The 20,714-nt window shown below is 34.6% G+C and overlaps 1 protein-coding gene across 1 annotated transcript in view; it reads left to right on the top strand.

The window, feature by feature from the left end:
* Positions 1-20,714, top strand: part of RAPH1 (Ras association (RalGDS/AF-6) and pleckstrin homology domains 1) — a 108,483-nt gene that overhangs the window by 59,017 nt on the left and 28,752 nt on the right. Inside the window, exons 5-7 of the mRNA XM_044669410.1 lie at positions 15,995-16,072; positions 18,662-18,821; positions 20,451-20,572. Coding sequence (XP_044525345.1) covers positions 15,995-16,072; positions 18,662-18,821; positions 20,451-20,572 — 360 coding nt within the window. The remainder of the gene's footprint in view (positions 1-15,994; positions 16,073-18,661; positions 18,822-20,450; positions 20,573-20,714) is intronic.

Below are 20,714 nucleotides of genomic sequence, written 5' to 3'. Positions count from 1 at the left end.
GATCCTTGTACTTCCATAAACAAGCTTCAAGCCCAACCGAAGTTGCTCCCTCCATCCTAACAACCAGCTATCCACCTGCTAGCCTGTTAACCAGCTCAAGGCTCCTGTTGACATTTGTTCATTACAAAAGTGGGTCTCTCAAGGCCGGTGAGATTCGTTCAGAAAGTAGGACTTGCTGAACGAACAGCATGAAGTTAAGGTGAAACTGATCATGGCACGTTCTGGGGCCTTTGAGGCCAGTCTATGGAAAGCAAGGGCTAATTTGGGGGAATTATTGGAGATTAAGGTAGCTAAGGTACAATTGAGTTATGGAGAGCCTTGGATTTTAAACAAGAATTTTGATTTTATCTTATGGCTATTATTTAAGACTTTTGAGCCATGACTATTATGAAGAAACTGGTTTTTTTTTTGAAAGGTGAGTTATAGGGTGGATTGAATGGTGGAGACTAGAAATAGTGAGATCAGTTTAAGAACCTTTTATAGTTGTCTATTCATGAAGTAATGAAGTCCTGGGATGATTTGGTAATATTAGAAATGAAAGAGAAGAGATAATAATCATTCAATTTTAACTCACATTTTTGGTTTTTTTACATGATCATAATTATTAGATTCACATAGGAAGGGCATTTATTTCATTTCCTATTCCTTTTATTATTTGTTTTTCTTCCCACATAGTAATAACAACATGTGTTTTTCCACCTCTCTATATCTATCGTTTTCTCACTCCTACATTTTCATAGCACTTTAGTTCTGTGGGATAACCCAGCAAGCAAAGCCCAGTTTTATATTGCCTTTATGGAAGAAGAGACTATGCTAACTCCTGTATTTTATTTGTGTTGTTATTGTGTGACCGTATCCATGAAGAGCAGTCATATTGGTAGTGAGATATATTTTCAGTTTTTAATCTGTTTATACATGTCAAGATAAATGAGATGCAATTCTTTGATATATAGTATTTTCTGATTTTTAAAAATAATAATTACTACTATCATCTTTAAGTATTGTTACTAGGCTGGTCACTGCTTTTATGAAAAGATCGTGCTACCTTCTGGATTTTAATAATTATTTTGAAAATAAGGGGGAAAATGAAAAAACAAGGAGGTATATTTTTAATACAATCACTTACTATAAGACTGAAATATAATTCAGCGGGATTATTTGAGTAAAATTACTGCCTCCTTAATACTGGTGCTTTGTTTAAAAAAATAGAACCAACCATGCTCTCCTCTAATGTATTTCCTTATCCTTTACTCTGTCATTATCTTGTGATGGCCTAATGTGTTCTTGGTGAATAATATAAGTGCAGCACTCTAATTAGTTTGTACAAATAATTACTTGTAAAAATAATACATTTTTGGTAAAAGACTTCTTGTCTCTGGGCCTGGCTCTCAATCCACTGAGCCACTCGGCTGCCCCTCATAACCTTCTTTTTAGAAAAACCACCTTTGCAGCTAAATAGAGGATGGATTGGAGTGAAGAAAGACTTGAGGCAGGGAGATGAGTTAGAAGTCTTACAATAGTCCAGAGAAGTGGTGGTGAAGCCCTTAATAAAAATTGTGTCTGTATGAGTAAAGAGAAGTAGATGTACAAAAGAAATGGTGTTAAAGTAGGACAAAATCTGCCAATAGATTACAATATATGTTATGTGAATGAGAGTGGGAAGTCCAAGTATGGCACTGATGTTACAGATCTGGGTGATTAGGAATAGCAGTACCCTCTAGGAAATTTGGAATGGAGGAGGGTTTGGGGAAAAGATGAGTTCTGTTTTGAGCATGTTGAGTTTGTTAGTAGTGGAAAGTTCAAGTGGAGATGAGTGAATCAGAAAGAGTTTTGAGATGAAAGGAAATTTTTTTTATGAAGCAGGAATTCCAGAATGCACTGGGAAAGAAACAAGCACAATGGAGTAGGACATTTCTTGAAGAATAGTTTGAGATAGACAATGTGAGAGAATCAAGGTAGGGAATGGGATTTGTACATCTGCATACATCTGCATCTTGGAGGTTTAGAATCAATTTTAAGGAAATAGAAAGATTTTGGCCCTTGACTGGTAAATCCAGGTAGAATTATTGGTGTTTGGATAAAGTCATTAAAAGAGAAGTGACTGTTGAAACTATTGAAAGTTGAAATTCACACTTACTGGTGGACAAAGATGTGTTCCGCGAGAACTGAGGAAACTGAAGACCAGAGATGTTTAGTGACTTGGCCCAAGCACAGCAATAATAAAATTTGAATCTAGGTCACCTGACTCCAAATATAGCACATTTTGAGCAGGCTGTTATTAAGTTCCTTCAAGGTACCCAGAACAGTGCTAGGTGTTGGATCCTCAGAGCTCACATTTGGTTGCAGGAAAAAGCATGTCCACATATAAGGATATCCAAAATAACAAGATAATTGTTTTGGAGAGGTCACTAGCAGCCAGGGTGGATTAGAAAGCCTTTATATAGAAAGTAGTGCTTGAAGATATTATCTTGAAGATAACTGTGGATTTTTAGGGGAGAGGAGAAAGCGTATTCCAGGCATGATGGATAACCATTGCACAACCCAGATGAGAATTGGAATACTATGTATGAGGAACAGTAAAAAAAGTCATGTTGACCCAGTTGAATGGGGTGAGATTATAAAGGATTTTAAATGCCATATGAAAGAGTTTTATTGCTTCTAGAAGTACTGGGGAGCCACTGGAGTTTATGGATTAAAAGAATGCAATGGTCAGCCCTGTGCTTAAGGGCATTCATTTGGCAGTCATGTGGAGGATGGATTGAAGTGGTACCTTAGAGGCATAAGGACCAATTAAGAAACTATTGCATGCAATGATCCAGAACAATTCTGAGGGACTTATTGAGAAAGAATGCTGTCCACATCCAGAGAAAGAACTGTGGGAACTGAAATGCAGAATAAAAACATGATTGATCACATAGTTCGATGGGGATATCATTGGGAATGTTGACTTTAAGTGATCTCACTCTATTGCAAATATTGATATAATGGAAATAGGTTTTGAACAATGATATATGTAAAACCCATGGAATTGTTAATCAGCTCCAGGAGTGGGGAAAGAGGAGGTGAGGGAAAGAACATGAATTATGTAACTGTGGAAAAATATTTTAAATTTATTAATTAAATAAAAAATTTAAAAATATTGCAGTAGTCTGGATGAGAGATGTGACTTTGTATGTGTAGAGAAAGGATACAAAAGATGAGGGAAGAGGAACTAGGATGGCACCCATGTGGTGAGCTGGGGTTACTGAGAAGATGGTGTGGGGTTTATTGTTTGTACTCTTGATTATAGTAATAGATTACTGCATCTATTATGATTTCTTCTCTTAAACTACTTACCTCTGTTAGTATTTAGTATATAACTTTATGATCAGTATTACCAAGTTTCTCTCAAGCATAAATTATATATTATTGCCCCCTGGTGGTCAAGTAATACATACTATATTTGTTATTTTACTGACCAGAAGGAAATCTTAGAATTTGAAAACTAATTGACTAAATCATTTGAGAAGATTTTAAGGAAAAATAGTGTTCAAGAAATTGAAAACAGTGCTTGGATTTGTTTGTAATTTGAATGTTCTTTTGTTTGAGAGATACCATAAGACAGTAAATAAAATAGCTAGACTTGGAATCAAAGGGACCCAAGTTCAATTTAGTAGTCCTCTAACCTTCCTTATATGTATATAATTGCATAAAACAAACTGAACAAAAATTTTTCTTTGTTTTCTTGAAATCAAGCACAAATCAAGCACTGGAAGATTCTACCAAGCTAGAAGTACTTTAAATATAGGCCTTGAGGGGCAGCTGGATAGCTCAGTGGATTGAGAGCCAGGCCTAGAGACGGGAGGTCCTAGGTTCAAATGTGGCCTCAGACACTTCCCAGCTGTGTGACCCTGGGCAAGTCACTTGACCCCCATTGCCTACCCTTACCACTCTTCCACCTATAAGTCAATACACAGAAGTTAAGGGTTTAAAATAAAATATATATATATATATATATATATATATATATATGCCTTGTGACATTTGAGGACCAGATTGACTAAGTGAGGAAAGGCTCATTACTAGAAGATAGGTTGCAACGTGTTGACTATTTTGTATAGGGGGCCATGCCTCTATATGATTTTTTGGGGTCCTGAGCGGCGTGGTGGCATAGGATGGTTAAAGCAGGAGAAAGAAAATGAGAACAACTAGACTAGTGGTTAGCCCATGCTGTTCCAAATTCTGTGGGCATGGAAGTTTATTATATATCCTTCTCAAAGAGGTCACAGTTGGTAAGGGGCAATAAATCACACATAATCCATTGAAGTCTAAAGAATACAGATGCAAAGACAAATGGTCAAATTCCAAACCCCAATTTCAGGAGGGGATAATTCCAGGAGAGGAAATATCCCAGGGAGATGCTCATCAATTGAAATCTGCATACAGACTAAAGACTCAGGTTTTAATCTGAGTATGGAATCAGCCTCTGTTTAAGATTAAGGCTTCTTCAATTATCAAGGGAGGAAATTATCAATTCAATAGAAGCTGGTCTACCACTTCAAGGCTCTCCAATAAGAATTGTAAAAAAGGTGGGGATCAAAGACTGAGTCAGAAGAGGAGCCTCAGATTTTTATCTTAGATGACCCATTCAGTCTGCATCCTGACATGCAGGGCAGAAAAATCATACACACAGTTTTACTTGCCGATGATTTTGTAATGGGATCCAGATAAAATATCTGTTACAGACTCTGTTTCTCTAAATGACTCCTAATAACCTTTTTGGAGGGATCAAGTTGATTTTGGATTAACCTACCTTCTGGTACCAGAGCCTTTTTGGGGCTCAAGTGACCAGGACCAAACACAAAGACTGCCTCAGCCTGGATTGGTCACGTAGGGAATCCAGATAACAGGCCCTAAATTTGATCCTATTTCTCCAAAGGTTTTACTACATAGAACGGCTTCCCACAATTTTGGTCACAGCAAAGAACAAAATTTATTCGACATCTCTACATCCAATGCAGCATCATTCTATTTTTGTACTGATGATGGTATAATTGTGGTACAGAGAATTTTAAGAATCACATAGTTTTTCAGATATCTATATAAATTAATTTTATTCAGCTTTTTCTTCTTTTAATCTTTGTAATAAGGATGAACTTACTATTTGGACAGAGAAAAGGAATGTACAGAATAATTGCATATCTTAAATTTTACATATTTTAAATTTTTGTTGTAAATTTAGTAAATTATATACAAAATTTTGATATACAAAGAACAGAAGATCATATTTGAACATGAACTTCTACATAGTTCTTAAGGTTTACATTAAATCATACAAACTAGTAGGTACAAAACTGCCCCTTTTGTCTGGATCCCCTCCTGAACTTCTGGTCTATTCTCTTTAATATATGCCTATATGTTTTTTAAATGTTTCATCAACACTTTTTTCTTTTTCTTTTCATCACTCTCATGAACCACAATCTCCCCCACTACCACTAATTAAAAAAAAAAAAATTGGATGCCAAATAAGCATGGCTATGTCTGAGAATGTATATGTCATTCTGCACCACTACTCCATTACCTCTATGCCAAGATACAAGAAGTATTCTTTATAATTAATCTCCTGGAGTCATGAGAAAGGGTCATTATATATATTTTTAAATAATAATTTGTCATGCAAAACACTTCCATATTGGTCATTGTTGTAAGAGCACATTCCTGTATAACCAAAACCCCCAAGATACACTGATGTGAACCCCAACAGTTCTTTCTCTGGAGGTGGAGAGCATTCACATTCCCTATCTTTCAGGATTATCCCAGATCCCTGCATTACTGAGCGTAGCAAATTTTTTACAGATAAATCACCTAATATTGCTGTCGTATTCGGTGTTCTCCCAGTTCTGCTTATTTCTCTCTGCATCAATTTCTGCAGATCTTTCCGGCGTTTTCTAAAATCATCTTGTTTATCATTTCTTACACAATAGTATTCCATTACCAACATGTACCACAATTTATTCAGCCATTCCCCTGACACCCCCTCATTTTCGAATTTTTTGCCACTACAAAGAGTGCAACTATAAATATTTTTGTACAAGTATTTTTCCTTATCTCTTTAGGGTACAAACCCAGCAGTGGTGTGGCTGGATCAACAGGCAGTCAATCTTTTAAAGCCCTTTGTGCATAATTCCAAATTGCCCTTCAGAATGATTGGATCAATTCATAGCTCCACCAGCAATGCATTAGTGTCCCAATTTTGCCATATCCCCTCCAATATTTATTATTTTCTTTTACTGTCATATTGGCTAATCTGCTAGGTGTGAGGTGGTACCTCAGAGTTGTTCTGATTCACATTTCTCTAATTAAAAGAGATTTAGAACATTTTTTCATGTGCTTATTGATTTCTTTATCTGAAAACTGCCTATTCATGTTCCTTGCCCATTTATCAATTAGGGAATGGCTTGATTTTTTTGTACAATTGACTTAGCTCCATATAAATTTGAGAAATTAGACCATTGTCAGAGGTTTTTGTTATAAAAGGTTTTTTCCCCCAATTTGTTGCTTCCCTTCTAATTTGGTTGCATTGCTTTTGTCTGTGCGCAGACAAAATAACCTGTAAACCTTTTTAATTTAATGTAATCAGAATTATTCTTTTGAGTCTTATTCATAATTTCTTGCAAAATAATAGAAACAATATAACAATGCAAATATTATTATAGTACAACAAATAACATATTATTTAACTATTCCTCATTGATAGTCACCCACTCTGCTAACAAAAAGGATTCTTAGATACTTTTGTACAAATGGGTCCTTTCCCTCTGTCTGACCTTTTTTATTTATGTATTATAATAATTAAAATATAAGAATTTTTAAAAGTTGTGGTCACCTTTATAATTAAATATTAAGTCATGAGATTATTAGCAGCTTTAGTAGCTTTATTACAGTAAGGTAGAGATACTAAAGGGGGAAATGTAGGAAGAAAGTAGAAAATATTACCTAGCTAAATATCCTATAATTGCCGATCTGAAGAAATCTAGCTCAACTCTGACAGGCTTCCTCAGGTCTTGATCTCCAACCAGGAATGGAGGTAGTCTCTTCAGCAAGAGCCACCAAACACAGAATGAAATCCAACACAAAGATGCAAAAGTCCTCCCTCAGCAAGAGCCACCAAGGCAGCAGAATTCATCATCAGAATGCCCTCTGGCTTTTATAAGCAGTTTCTTCCAAGTCACTTCCTGTCTCTCTGGTTTCTATTTTCTTTCACAGTGGGCTGGTCTATCACAGCTCAGGAACCAATCATAGTTTCCCAATTTGCCTAGCATTACTGGGGGAGGGCAGTGCTTGTGGTCTTTTAGGACTAAGTGTTAATGACTAAGTAAGTGTGAAAGGCAGGGGACTCCCAAGTTCTTGATTAAGTTAAAATAAACAAAAAGTTTAAATTCTCTTTCACAGTATATGTGTAGCATCACTGGGTTTAAAGGATAGGGTGTGTGTGTGTGTGTGTGTGTGTGTGTGTGTGTGTGTGTGTGTGTAATGTGTGTATATATAATATGTATATGTGCATTCGTGTGTGTGTGTGTGTACCTATGTATAGTTTTACATTTCCAAATTTCTTTCCAGAACAGTTGGAATAATTCACAGCTCCACTTAATAATGTGCTGATCTACCTGTCCTCCCCACCCCACCCATATTCTCCAACAATTGCCATTTTCTTCTTTATTTAATATGTGTGTGTGGTAGCAACAACTCACAGATATTTTAATTTGTGTTTTCTCATAAACTTTGTGAGTGGAGGTTTTTTCTTATGTTTGTTTATGGCCTGTATTTCTTTAAAAAAAAAAAACAGCCTGGTTCATATCTTGATCTTATTTTTTTTTTCCTATTCCTTCTCTATCTTGGTATCAGACTTTTCTCAGAAATTTTCTGCAAAGATTTTTTTACTCCAGTTAACTATTTTCTTTCTTAATTCTAAATATTGATTTTGCTTGTGCCAAAGATTTTCAGTTTTGTAACACAAATGACTATTTTATCTTCTGTGCTCTTTCTATTCCTGTTTTTGGTCATGAATTCTGGGGCAGGTATATATTCAGAAATGAAAGTAGAATTAAAAAAATTAAAGGCAACAGTAAAAATATATAAACTTTTTTTTAGTGGTACTGTTATTCATCCTATATGTTGTCTGTACCCATTGACCAGTGGGAAAATATGTGTAAGAACTGTACAGGATGAAAAGGCATAGAAAGGTATTGTAGTGGGAGTCCGAGAAGGAAATGACTGATCTATCTAAATAAGTTTAGGAATTCTACACAAACCAGTTTAGATTTGAAAGGTTCAAAGATCTAAACCTGGAAGGGACCTCAATGTCATCTAATTCTTCTGCTCATTTTTACAGACATGGAAGTTTATCTTGGCCAAGGAAACAAGCAGTAGGTTATCAGGGACCAGGATTAGAACTTAGGTCTTTTGACTCCAAATCCAGCAGTCTCTACTGTTGTACTCTTGATGTTGTGAGCATTATATTTCAATAAACTTAAGTTTTGTGGGAAATTTATAGAAATCTTTTTAATAGGTTTTAAGAGCATATAGAAAACATTTTTTTTAATTAAGTGAGGGCAACTCAGTGGATTGAGAGCCAGGCCTAGAGACAGGAGGTCCTAGGTTCAAATCTGGCCTGAGACACTTTCCAGCTGTGTGACCCTGGGCAAGTCATTTAATCCCCATTGCCTAGCCCTTACTACTCTTCTGCCTTGGAAGCAATACACAGTGAAGGAAGATGGAAGGTAAGGGTTTTTTAAAAGATAAAAAAGTTAAAGAATTTCCCTTTTTTTATATTAATAAACCATATTTCTTTGTCCATAACCAGGTACATTATGATAATGATTATTTTACAGTGAAAACAACTTATTACTAAAGCTATTTACATTGGTGTTTGCTAACCTTGCTGGCCACCTACCTTCAAATGACTTTTTTAAATATATAAGATTAGATTTGTTTGGAAAGTTCCAAAGTGGGGAAAATCACTCTTGGAACACAAATTAAAAAGCAGTAAGAGAATAACAATAAACTCATCTTAGTCTTTTTTTTTTTTAACCCTTATTTTCCATCTTGGAGTCAATACTGTATATTGGCTGTAAGGCAGAAGAGTGGTAAGGGTAGGCAATGGGGGTCAAGTGACTTGCCCAGGGTCACACACCTAGAAGTATCTGAGGCCAGATTTGAACCTAGGACCTCCCATCTCTAGGCTTGGCTCTCAATCCTACCCAGTTGCCCCCTCATCGTAGTCTTATTGGGTAAGGCAACCTTAAATTATAGGATATTTTAAAATAAAACAGCTGCATTTAACTGTTCAGTAGAAAAACTGCTGATTTGGAATCAAGCACTTGGATTTACCTTTAACCTAAGGGATTTTGAGGTAACCATAAATATTTTTGAAAGATTCTTAAATTTTCAATTTGTTGCTACTATTGTTCAACATTAAGTTATTTGTACTATGTGGATGTAGTACTTGAAAACTTTACCAGAGGGGAATCAATTATTTTGCTTAATGGTCTTAGAGAAATCTTTATTTTTTTAAGGTGAGGAAGCAGCAGCAGTGGCTTCATAATTCTGGAAACTGTCCGCTTTGTGCAGATAGTCTCAGTCAGTTTAGAAATATAGGAGAGGTAAAGAAGGACATTTTTGCTTTGTCTGTTTTATATTTACTCTTTTTTTTTAAAGCACACAAAGCCTACACTGACTCCTTTTGCCTTTTTTTCTCTCTTTCTGCACAAGCACTCCTATCTGGACAGGGAAACCTCCCTCCTTCTGAGAAACATTGCAGGAAAGCCTTCTCATTTGCTGACCAAGGTGATGCTTCTTCTTTTCTGCCTGCATGTGACTGCTGCTTTGAGGGAGGATACAGTTTCCATAATTTGGATGTGCTCCTGTATTGTTGCTTTCTTGCTCTAGCACCTTTGTCTTCAGTAAAGTGACTTCATCTTTAGTTGAAGTTGATATAATAATCCTTAGCTAGAAAGAAAAGCTAGAAAGCTTCCTAACATTTATAATGGCTGGCATTCATCCCATATGTGGTATATCATAAAAGGAATTTCTTTAGAAGCTTTTTGGTGTTTTAGCACCTTTTCCAGTATAGCAGTTTCATTTCTTTGAAGTCTAACACATTGTATTTTATATAATAGTTTCAATTTATTTATTTTGTTTATGTTACCTATATAGCACTTTTTTCCTATGACAGTCTTGCTTTTATATTATTGCCAATGCTATTTCTTTGCTTTTTACTTAAACAAAATCATGGTTTGTTTATCTGGCATGAGCTTGAAAGAAAATCTATAACATTTTATTACTCAATTCTATATCCACAAGAATTTGTAAGCCTGCAACTAGTCTGACCAAAGCTAGATTCTTTTAGACTAATGTTTTACTTCTTTCTGAGAAGTATTGATTTCTTTTTCTAACAGTGAATTGGGAAATGGACAACTGTTTCACTGTTTCAAGTTTGTTTCAAAATATTATAAGTTCCCAGGATATCATATAAATTGTATTTTATAAGTATAAAGTTATTTAGAAATCAAATCATTTGTTTTTTAAATTATGTACCATTTTTGGATTTGGATGCAACTAACCCTTTTGATTGAGAATTAACCATATTTGGTATTATATTTAGCTACACTTAGCCACTTACAATATACATGAATACTGTTTCTTAGATATAGATGTGAAGTACTCATATCAATGATAATATATGTATGTTCTTAATATAACAATTAAAAATATTTCTGTAAGCTAATTATCAGACCTACAGAAATTCATGCATAACCATAGAACATGGCAGTGATGATGATAAAAATGATATTTGTGAAGATGAAATTGAAGCAGTGCAAGATTACAAAGTACCTTCTGAATAATGAGAAATCATTATGGTCAATATGCTTTTGAGGTTTCAGGAAAAAAATGTTTACATTGTGATTTTTAAATGGGGCAGGTTTTATCTATGATCAATGACATCAGACCAGACAACCCCTTGATGATGATTTTAATTGTTATTAACAATTATTCAAATGTTAGTCTTTCCTGATTTTTCAAAGCAAGCTTAATTTTATATTAACAATAAATTGTCAGAGAACCTAGATCTCTCAGAGAAGAGCCAAATCTGGAGTCTGTAGAGCTTTGGGTTCAAATTTAGACTCAGATACTTCCTAGTCATATGACCCTAGGCAAGTCAATTAACCCCGAATACTAACCCTTGCCATCCTTCTGTCTTAGAATTGATGCTAAGATAGAAGGTAAATATAGTATAATAGCATTTCTGTCATCCCATGAACCCTCTAATTTGAATCATTGATTTTTTTTAAATGATCACTTTATCCAATTTGTTGACTGCAAATTGAAATCACATGCTTATTTTAATTTGAAATTCTCTTGTTAGTGAATCAATACATTTTCCCCAGTGATTATTGATGGTTTATTTCTTCTTTTGAAAACCACTGTATATTTATTTTCCCAATCAATAAGCATTTATTAAATGATTAAGTGCTGGAGATACAAAAAATAGTCTCTGATCTCAAATAGCTTTTATTCCAAAAAAGAAACACATATAGAAAAAAGTAACACATATAAATTGGAAAATATAAGATAAATGCATCATAGAAGGGAAATTACCTTAAAAGAGATAGCACTAATAGCTAGGGGAAAGAGGAAAGACCTATTAGATGTGGTGCTTGAGCTAATAAATCTTAAAGGAAATTGAGATTCAAGTCAGCAGCTGAGAGGGAGGACTTTCTGGAGTCAGGAGTGCAAAGGCACAGAGATGGGAAATGGAAAATAATATACAAGTAACAAAAATAGGCCAATATAGCTAGATCATAGTATGAACTCTGGAAAGATAAGAAGGACCCAAGCTTTAAAGAGCTTTAAATGACAAAGAACTTTATATTTGATACTAAGGCTAAATAAAATTATCTGCATAAAGATAATTGAATCTATGAGAGTTGATGAGATCATCAGAGTGTATAGAAAAAATAAAGAAGTCCATAATGAAACAATGATATAATTATGGTGTAGGTTCTGAGTGAGATCAGCCCATAGAAACCTTTTGTACTAGTAAAGTAGCCAAAACTATAGTAATAGCTGTGAGCCCAAGTTCTCTGGAGTTCAGAGGCTCTCAGAGCCAAGGAGGAATAGACATTCTTATAGGGGCAAGGCCTTCAGGCTCAGCAGCTTAGACTGATCGCGTGTATGAGGATAAAGAGCTTCCATGGCAAAGTGTTCTGAAAAGCACTATAGCAACAGAGGTCAACGATGTATGTAGGGATTCTTTATTAGTTGAATTAAGGATTAAAAATATTTCTTATATTTAGGAGGATTATTTTTATTAAAATATATGTATTTAATACTTTCTAATATCCAGTAAGCACTTAATACGTGCCAGGAACTGTGCTAAACACTTTACAAACAAGTGCTCTTTGTTGTTCAGTCTTTTAGTTGTGTCTTCTTCATTGGAGGTTTTCTTGGCAAAGATACTGGAGCAGTTTGCTGTTTTCTTCTCATTTTACAGATGAGAAAACTGAGGCAGTTAGTGACCAAGGTCACAAAGCTAGTAAGCATCTGAGGTCCGATTTGAATTCAGGAAGGTGAATCTTCCTGCCTCCATGCCAGGTGCTCTATCCACTGAGAATAACTCACATTTATATAGCACTTAAATTTTTGCAGAGTGCAATATAAATATCTCATTTTATTCTCAAAAACTCTTGGGTTAGGTAGGTGCTATTATTTAAACTGAAACTAAGGCAAAAAGAGGTTAATTGACTTGCTTAAGGTTACGCAATTAGTAAATGACTGAGGCTGAATTTGAATATAGGTCTTCCTGGGTTACACTCTGTCCTTTGTGCTAACCAACTACTTCTGGATCTGTGGATGCTCTCAGATGCTCTCATTTTAGCAGCTTATGCTTTTATCTGTGACTAACTGAAAAAAGACATTAGCCTTCCTATTCTCCTCTGTTTTGGGGAAGTCCCAAATTATTGCCACATGCTTTAGTTTTTTTCTTTTTATTGTGAAAAGTCTGTATTTGAACTCTCCTTAGTGGTCATAAGGTCTGTGACATTATTATCCACTAGCATTAATTTCAGACATTGGGCAGTCAGTATAATCTATCAGACATGTGATTGTTTTTGGAAGTTAAAAATTCTTTCAAAAGAACTAACTTTTTGGCATCTGGATCAATAGACTTTTTTTGTACTAAGCAACTACTTTAAATGTAATTGAAGCTTGAGACATACTCATTTAACTCTTTTAATTTTAGATTGATTTGGTTTTCAGTTATGTGAAAAATTAGTGATCTCAAACTTTCCCTATATCCAGTTTCTTCCACTATTGTTTCTTCAGAGCTTTCAAATTTTATATAAAAATGAAAATGCTAGAGAGCTTTAACATTTTGATTCTATAGCATTGACTTTCTTTTAATCAAGAGATCTCCTCCTAGTTTTTGTCATGAATGCAAATTGAGGAGACTTGGTTTTTGATGGTCATTGGTAGCAAAAAAAAGGAATTTTTTCAGGCGACAATGGTTTGCTTTTTCCCTTATAGTAAAGAAAAAAAGAAGATAGGGTTAATTTTGTCTATACCTGTTGTTTATGCTCAGGATGACCAAAAGTATGAAATAGGAGAGAAATTATGAAATAGTATTGAGAGAGTTCAGAACCTAAAATGTAGTATGGTGGTGATGGTGTTGTTGCTGTTATTTTTCCCTAGGGGTTGCCAAGACACATTGTCAATAGAAAAAATAAAAACAAATTGGAGAAACCTGTATTTAGAACTGGAAGAAATCATGTAGTTCAGTCCTCTTATTTTACAAATGAAGAAATTAAGTCCCAGAAAGGAGTGACTTGTCCAAAAGTCACACCAGTGAAAACTGAGCTAATAGGTGGACTAGCCAGAATTCAAACCTATTTCTTGGAATTCTGGAGCAAGATCTTTTTGAAACACAGAAAGACTGCCTGACTAACCTCTATTCTCATAGACAGTAGTTGGAATTTGAGCCAGTTCTCTGATCTCAAATCAGTCCTTTTTCTACTTCACCATGGATTTTCATCACTTATGTTTAAAAAAAAAATGTAGTTCTTTTTAAGTGTTCTGATTGAAATTCCATCAACAATGAATATTTACTAACTGATCTTTTGGAACTGTTTGTTAATATAACAAAGTATCTTTACTATGTTTGTGAAATATGACAAAATTTGTACGGTGAAATCTTTTCCCACTTTCTGTTTGAAGTCATTTTACTGAATTTCCAAAGGCAAGAAGCATTATTATGGCCCAATAGTTGTAGGTAAAACATGCCCTTTTAAGCACATTTATTGTTTGAGAAGCAAAGAAAAATATTAAATAAGATAAGGATTTCATATAAACATTTTCCCATTCAATTTTGCTCCATTGTTGAAGTTGGATTTTATGTATCTTCCCTTAAAATAACAATGGAGAATCAGCTATCTTTTACTGATTTATTTGGATGAATCAGTCTTTTCATTAAATGAGCACACCTTTATGAAATAAATCAATCTTATCTTGCATCTCAGCACCTCCCAAATAAAATGCTTTTGTTCTTTGCAGGCTAAGTTTTCAGATAGTATTTCAGGCTGGCACTTTATGCTTTTGTTAATCCACTAGCTTCTTTTCAAGGATCAAATTCCTTGAAACTAGGAGGCTTGAAACAAGCCTACTGCTCTCCCTAGTCTACTTTTTTCACTCACTGTGTAGCAGAGTAGTAAATACAAAGCATGAAATGAGGGAGGCAGACCAAAGTGCCAAATCATGCAGGTAAAGAAGAGCAGAGCTTTTCCTAAGGAAGAGTTAAGTGCTATGGGATTATAGGCAAGAGAGTAGTTACTAGTAAAATCTTGTATAAAGGCATGAAGACAAATTAAATATAGTAGACTTTCATTGCCCTGCTGTTAATGAAGAACAACATATGAATTGCTTTTGGAGCAAAGTGCTTTTATAGAAATTTCATTTAGTCACTATTCTGAAGGTCTTAGCTATGCTTACTTTATAAAGTGTTAAATCTAGGCTGTCTTTTGGACTAGAAAGGATTGGGAATTAATTAGAAGGGAGTTAAAAGTAAAGAAGAGCTAATGGAATTGAAGTTGGAGGGGGGGGGGGCTTTGTTCCTCTTGAGTTTTTCTTTAAATGCCTCACCTTTATAAGACCTTAGAAATTTTAAAATTATTTTTTACAGCAAAGGTTTTAATTTTTTAGTTTTTTTTTTTTAATTTGGAGATGAATGCTACAGCATTAATATGGCCTATTCTTGGAAACTGCAAGTAAGTATGAATGTTAAGAGCATAAAATGTTATTTTAGGAAAACAGAAAAAAATGGCTAAACTATATATTTAATTCTTGGTCAACTTAATCTAATGTTTTGGGGAATTTTTTAGATGAGTTCTCCAAATATTAAATGTTTTGAAAAATCTTTTACAATTAACTTTTTTTTAAATCTAGCATAAGAATGAATAAGAATTAGCTGAAATTGATTGGCATTAAACATAGCTAACTGATTTAGACAGTTAAGAAATTTAAAAGCCTGGGAAAACCTATGGCTCTATTTTTATGTAACAGTGCATTTATAATTCTATCGTTAGTGAAAATAAGCCAGTATTATAGTTTTCTTTTTCATTATTTTAAAAGACACATTAATTTTTTTGTATAAACATAGTTTCTTAGGAATGATTTAACAATTTAATTAAAAACACCTAGCTGAAGTACAGCTCCTTTGCAGAGAGTTTAAATTCAGAACAGTCACATTAAGGACAAAAATTTGTCCAAGAACAAAATCAAAGTTTTGCTTTACCTTATAACACTTTGAGTCTATATATTCCCCCATAACTAAACTACATGGTATTCATATTTTGATAGAATCAAATAATCTTAGAATACATATATATACTTACCACCAGATTAACCTCAAAGTATCTCCTAGTCCTCTGGGCATTTGTGTATCTCAATTGTCTGGTATTTACAGGAAGAACAGGCAGCCAAAGTGAAGGCGGAGAAGATAAGAGTGGCCCTGGAGAAGATTAAAGAAGCCCAAGTGAAGAAGGTAACCTGGGGCTTCATAATGGTTTGGGGGTTATTTTGACTTCCATATTAATTTATAAAGTGTTTATTTTGCCGAAATAAATTTTTGAAGTGTCTTTCTTTTTTTAAAAAAATCTTTTAATTTTAAGTTTTCTTGAAATAACTATTTCCAGAGACTAGCCTAATCTTAATTTGAATAGAATCCTGATCACTGATTTCAGCCTTTTGTGCTTCAGTTAAATACTAAGCTTCAGTCCTTGCATGTAATAATCAAATAGTCCCTGTAGGATTGTTAGCTTCAGTTCAGTAAACATCTATTAAGCACCTACTATCTAGGCTCTGGAGCAAGCAGTTTGCTTTTTTTTTCAGCCCTTTCTTAGTCTCTTCATATAGTTTTGATTATTTTCCACCCTATTGTTCAAATATAATCTTCAAATATTTCACTGCTTATTTCAAACCTGCTTTTTAACTGTTTTTTTAAAACCAGGGGTTTTCTCCCCTTTTCTTGCATCATAAAGGAAATAAAGCCCAATTGATGAAACCATTTTAATCATATGTTTGTGTCAATAACTGCATGTCAGCATGGCATAGAAGTAGAAGCATGTTAGCAAGCCAGAGGACTGCAAGCTCTGGCAGATTCTCTCTACAAAGCTGAAAGGTAGAGAGCCTAGCTAAAGAAGGTAATTAATATTCTGAGCCACAGAGTCCAAGTAACTATTACCTGAAGTTTTAGTGGACAAAATACTTAAGATTGCAGTCACAGACCCTTTTTTAAAATTTTTTTATTTTTTTTGTTGATTAATTTAGAATATTTTTCCATGGTTATGTTCTTTCCCTCCCCTTCTCCCCACCCCTTCCCAGAGTTGAGGAGCAATTCCACTGGGTTTTATATGTATCACTGTTCAAAATCTATTTCCATATCATTAATATTTGCAATAGAGTGATCATTTAAAGTCAACATCCCCAGTCCTATCCTCATTGAACCATGTGATCAATCATATGTTTTTCTTCTGAATTTCTGCTCCCACAGTTCTTTCTCTGAACATGAATAGCGTTATTTCTCATAAGTCCCTCAGAATTGTCCTGGGTCATTGCATTTCTGCTAGTACAGAAGTCCATTACATTTGATTTTACCACAGTGTATCAGTCTCTGTGTACAATGTTCTTCTGGCTCTGCTCGTTTCACTCTGCATCACTTCCTGGAGGTCTTTCCAATTCACAATTCACAGACCTTTTTTTTTTTTTTTTTTTTTTTTAAACCCTTAACTTCTGTATATTGGCTCATAGGTGGAAGAGTGGTAAGGGTGGGCAATGGGGGTCTAGTGACTTGCCCAGGGTCACCTAGCTGGGAAGTGTCTGAGGCCAGATTTGAACCTAGGACCTCCCATCTCTAGGCCTGGCTCTCAATCCACTGAGCTACCCAGCTGCCCCGCCCAGACCTTTTGAAGTAATGAATATTAATTATCTGGAAGAGGGGAAAAACCTCAGACCATTTATAGCATTAGCCAATTTGGAACTCTTAAGGCTTGCCATGTTTATGTAATTGATTAGGTTTATGTGCCAGATGTTAATGGCCAACAAATATGTTTCATCTGTTAGCAGTGCCTTTCCTATTCTTTTCTTCTCCTGGTTTTAGACCACTAAGAAAACATGACAAAAGCATGTACCAGTTCACTTGATGGCATTTAGGCACATAATACTTTTCTTGGCTAAACTGTTATGACATCTTTCTGGTTAATATAACTTCCTAGATATGGCAACAAATTCAGCAGATTTTATGAAGTGCCTACAATAATAGTAGTGTGCATGATGCTGGAGTTACAAAGAGACTGCAAGGAACTGATATTTTGCTGGGGAGGTAAAGCTCATATTACTGAGAAGACAAGTATAGACAAACTCATTTAAGGAAGGCTTCTCAGGAATTTGGGCTGAAACTGAAATTGAAGAACAGTCAGGAAGCCAAGGGGCAGATCTGAAGAGGAAATGCATTGCAGGGATTTGGGACAGCTTTTGCAAATGTATAGAAAAGGAGATAAAATACCAAATTCAGAAAATGGCTAGTAGTTCAGTTTGGAAATGCCTTAGAATAATTTGAGAATATAAGTACTGTAAGAATCCATTTTATTTGAAGACTTTTATCCCTACTATTTTGTTTTGAACTCTTTTGTTTTGAACTCTCTGTCCTTTTTTTTCTTTGTATAGAACTACTCTTAGGACTGCTTTTCCCCCCCACTCTTTTCTCCTCCAAGAAACAACAAAAACCTTATTCCTTCATTGTAGTTGATCTCAGCCAGATGTTAGAAGGCAGATAAATTAAATAATAATGTTAGAGGGTTTTGCTTTTGAGATTTTGGGGGGGGGTTGGGTTATCACCATAGAATTTTGGCTGAGGCTCTTTGAACCTTAGTTTCCTTATCTACAAAATAGGAATAATAAAATACCATAGGATTACTATGAAGCTCAAATGAGATTGTTTACATATGTATATTCATATATATTAAATACAGATTTTCAATATATTTAATTTTTAGTTAGATATTGTTACTAGTAAAATAGTGACTTGGAATAAGAATGGCTTTAATGCTTTGCCTTTTTTTCTTGTCTGTTACAGCTTGTAATTAGAGTCCATATGTCTGATGACAGCTCTAAAACGATGATGGTAGATGAGAGACAGACAGTGAGACAAGTATTGGATAACTTGATGGACAAGTCACACTGTGGCTACAGCTTAGATTGGTCACTAGTAGAAACCATCTCCGAATTACAAATGGGTAAGTAATTTTGTTGTATTAGTCTTTTATACCTTTGTAAGAGCAGTTTGTACTTTCTATAAAAGCATATTTTAAAAATCCTATTTATTGCTATAAATGTAATTGTAGTTTCTTAAAATTTGGATTATTTCCTGAGTTTATAGCATCTGGTTTGTCAGATTTTGTTTAGATTATAATGTTGTGTTAGATTATGTTACATAATCTTAACACAATATTATAACCCATATCATTTCACTCATATTTTTGCTTTATCATAGATAGAACAAAGCATGAAAAATACTATATTTTCTTAGACTTATTTTTATAACAAACCAACCATTTCATCTTACGCTTGTGTCTCATTCCATACAAGCCCAACTTTATTCCTCCTCAATTCCAGCTCCTTCTGATTTTGCTATTTCTTTAATGGACACCAGTCACCTAATGACTGCTTTTGGTTTTTTTCCTTTCCTTCAATCCCATCCCTTGCCAAATTTTAGGAGAAAATTTTAGAGAGAAAAACTTTTTTGCTCCAGAAGCCAGTTTAGTCCAGAGATGAGGAAACAGGTCTTTTCAGGTTTAAGTTACTTAAAGTTAAGGTTACTTAGCAGTAAATGGCAGAGCTGAAATTCCAAAGAGGTCCCCTTAGCCTAAATTAAGCATTCTTTCTACTGTACTACACTGCCTTGCCAAATATGTGGAAATAACTAATTCATCTTCCTCATGAACATCTCTGCACACATCACATTCCTACAAAAACAAAAACTTTCACTGATTTCCCACTGTCTAATAAATCAATGGTAAGTTCTTTAGCTTGATACACAAAGAACCCTGATAATCTGTTTCCAACCTATTTTTCCGCACCTATTTCATATCATTCTTTTTTAATATCATTTCATTTTATATCTATAATCCTGTCTACTGTGGAGGCTAAGGATAGTGGGTCTCTTCAGCTGTAGTTGGCTGTGATTGTTGCCCACATTCAAGTTCAAAATTAATATGCTGGGACCCTTCTGGATTGGGATTCTAAATTGGGAGGGGGAAGCAAACAGGTGTAATTTCCAGAAATCAGAAAAAGATGTGTCCCACTCTTCCCCAAGTGTTTGTGTTCTACATTGAAACAATAACTGATTGACCAGTACAACACCAATTTTTAGATTAAGAGATGCGGGGTATTTGAGATATGTAATTTTGAGAAAATTTGCATCTTCAGATCTGTCCAGGTCTCTGATAATCATAATCCAGATCTTTAGGCAAGGATCTCTAAGCAACAGGGAGAAGTGATCCAGCTTCCCAGCCACACAAATCTAGGTTCAAAATAATGGCAATAAAATTTCTCACAAGACAGAAGTTGGTCAAAACCCATAAGTGAATAGAAAGGGAACTATCCAGAAATGGGTCATAAGATGGAGTCAGTATGGTTTACTAAATTCCCACAGTGTTTACTTTAAGTTTTCCTCCATCTTTTGTTTAAAAGTTGTTTGAGCCATGTAAGATTGCTAGATGCATTATATTTCTAATGCTTCTAGCATTAAGATGCTAAATCATATCACTTCTTACCATGAAGCCTTCAAAGAGTCCTGGGCTATAATATAACAACATGAGATTGTTATAGTAATGAAATACTAATAAGTTTTGTCATTTGGGCAGAGAGAATCTTTGAAGATCATGAAAACTTAGTTGAAAATCTTCTAAACTGGACAAGAGATAGTCAAAACAAGCTTATATTTGTGGAACGTATAGAAAAGTATGCACTCTTCAAAAATCCTCAGGTAAGCCTGAAAAATCTTGTAAGATTGAAATATAGTTTATTTGCTATTTTAATCTTACCAGGTAACTGTTTTGAAAGATGGATAACTTGATGACAAGTGTAGGGCACTATATAGCATGACTTCCTGGCCTATGTGGATGCCT

The sequence above is a fragment of the Gracilinanus agilis genome, chromosome 3, assembly GCF_016433145.1.
Source record: "Gracilinanus agilis isolate LMUSP501 chromosome 3, AgileGrace, whole genome shotgun sequence".
NCBI classification, from domain to species: domain Eukaryota; kingdom Metazoa; phylum Chordata; class Mammalia; order Didelphimorphia; family Didelphidae; genus Gracilinanus; species Gracilinanus agilis.
The sequence above is the reverse complement of the archived record's forward strand: the minus strand, read 5'-3'. Positions and strand labels throughout refer to the sequence as shown.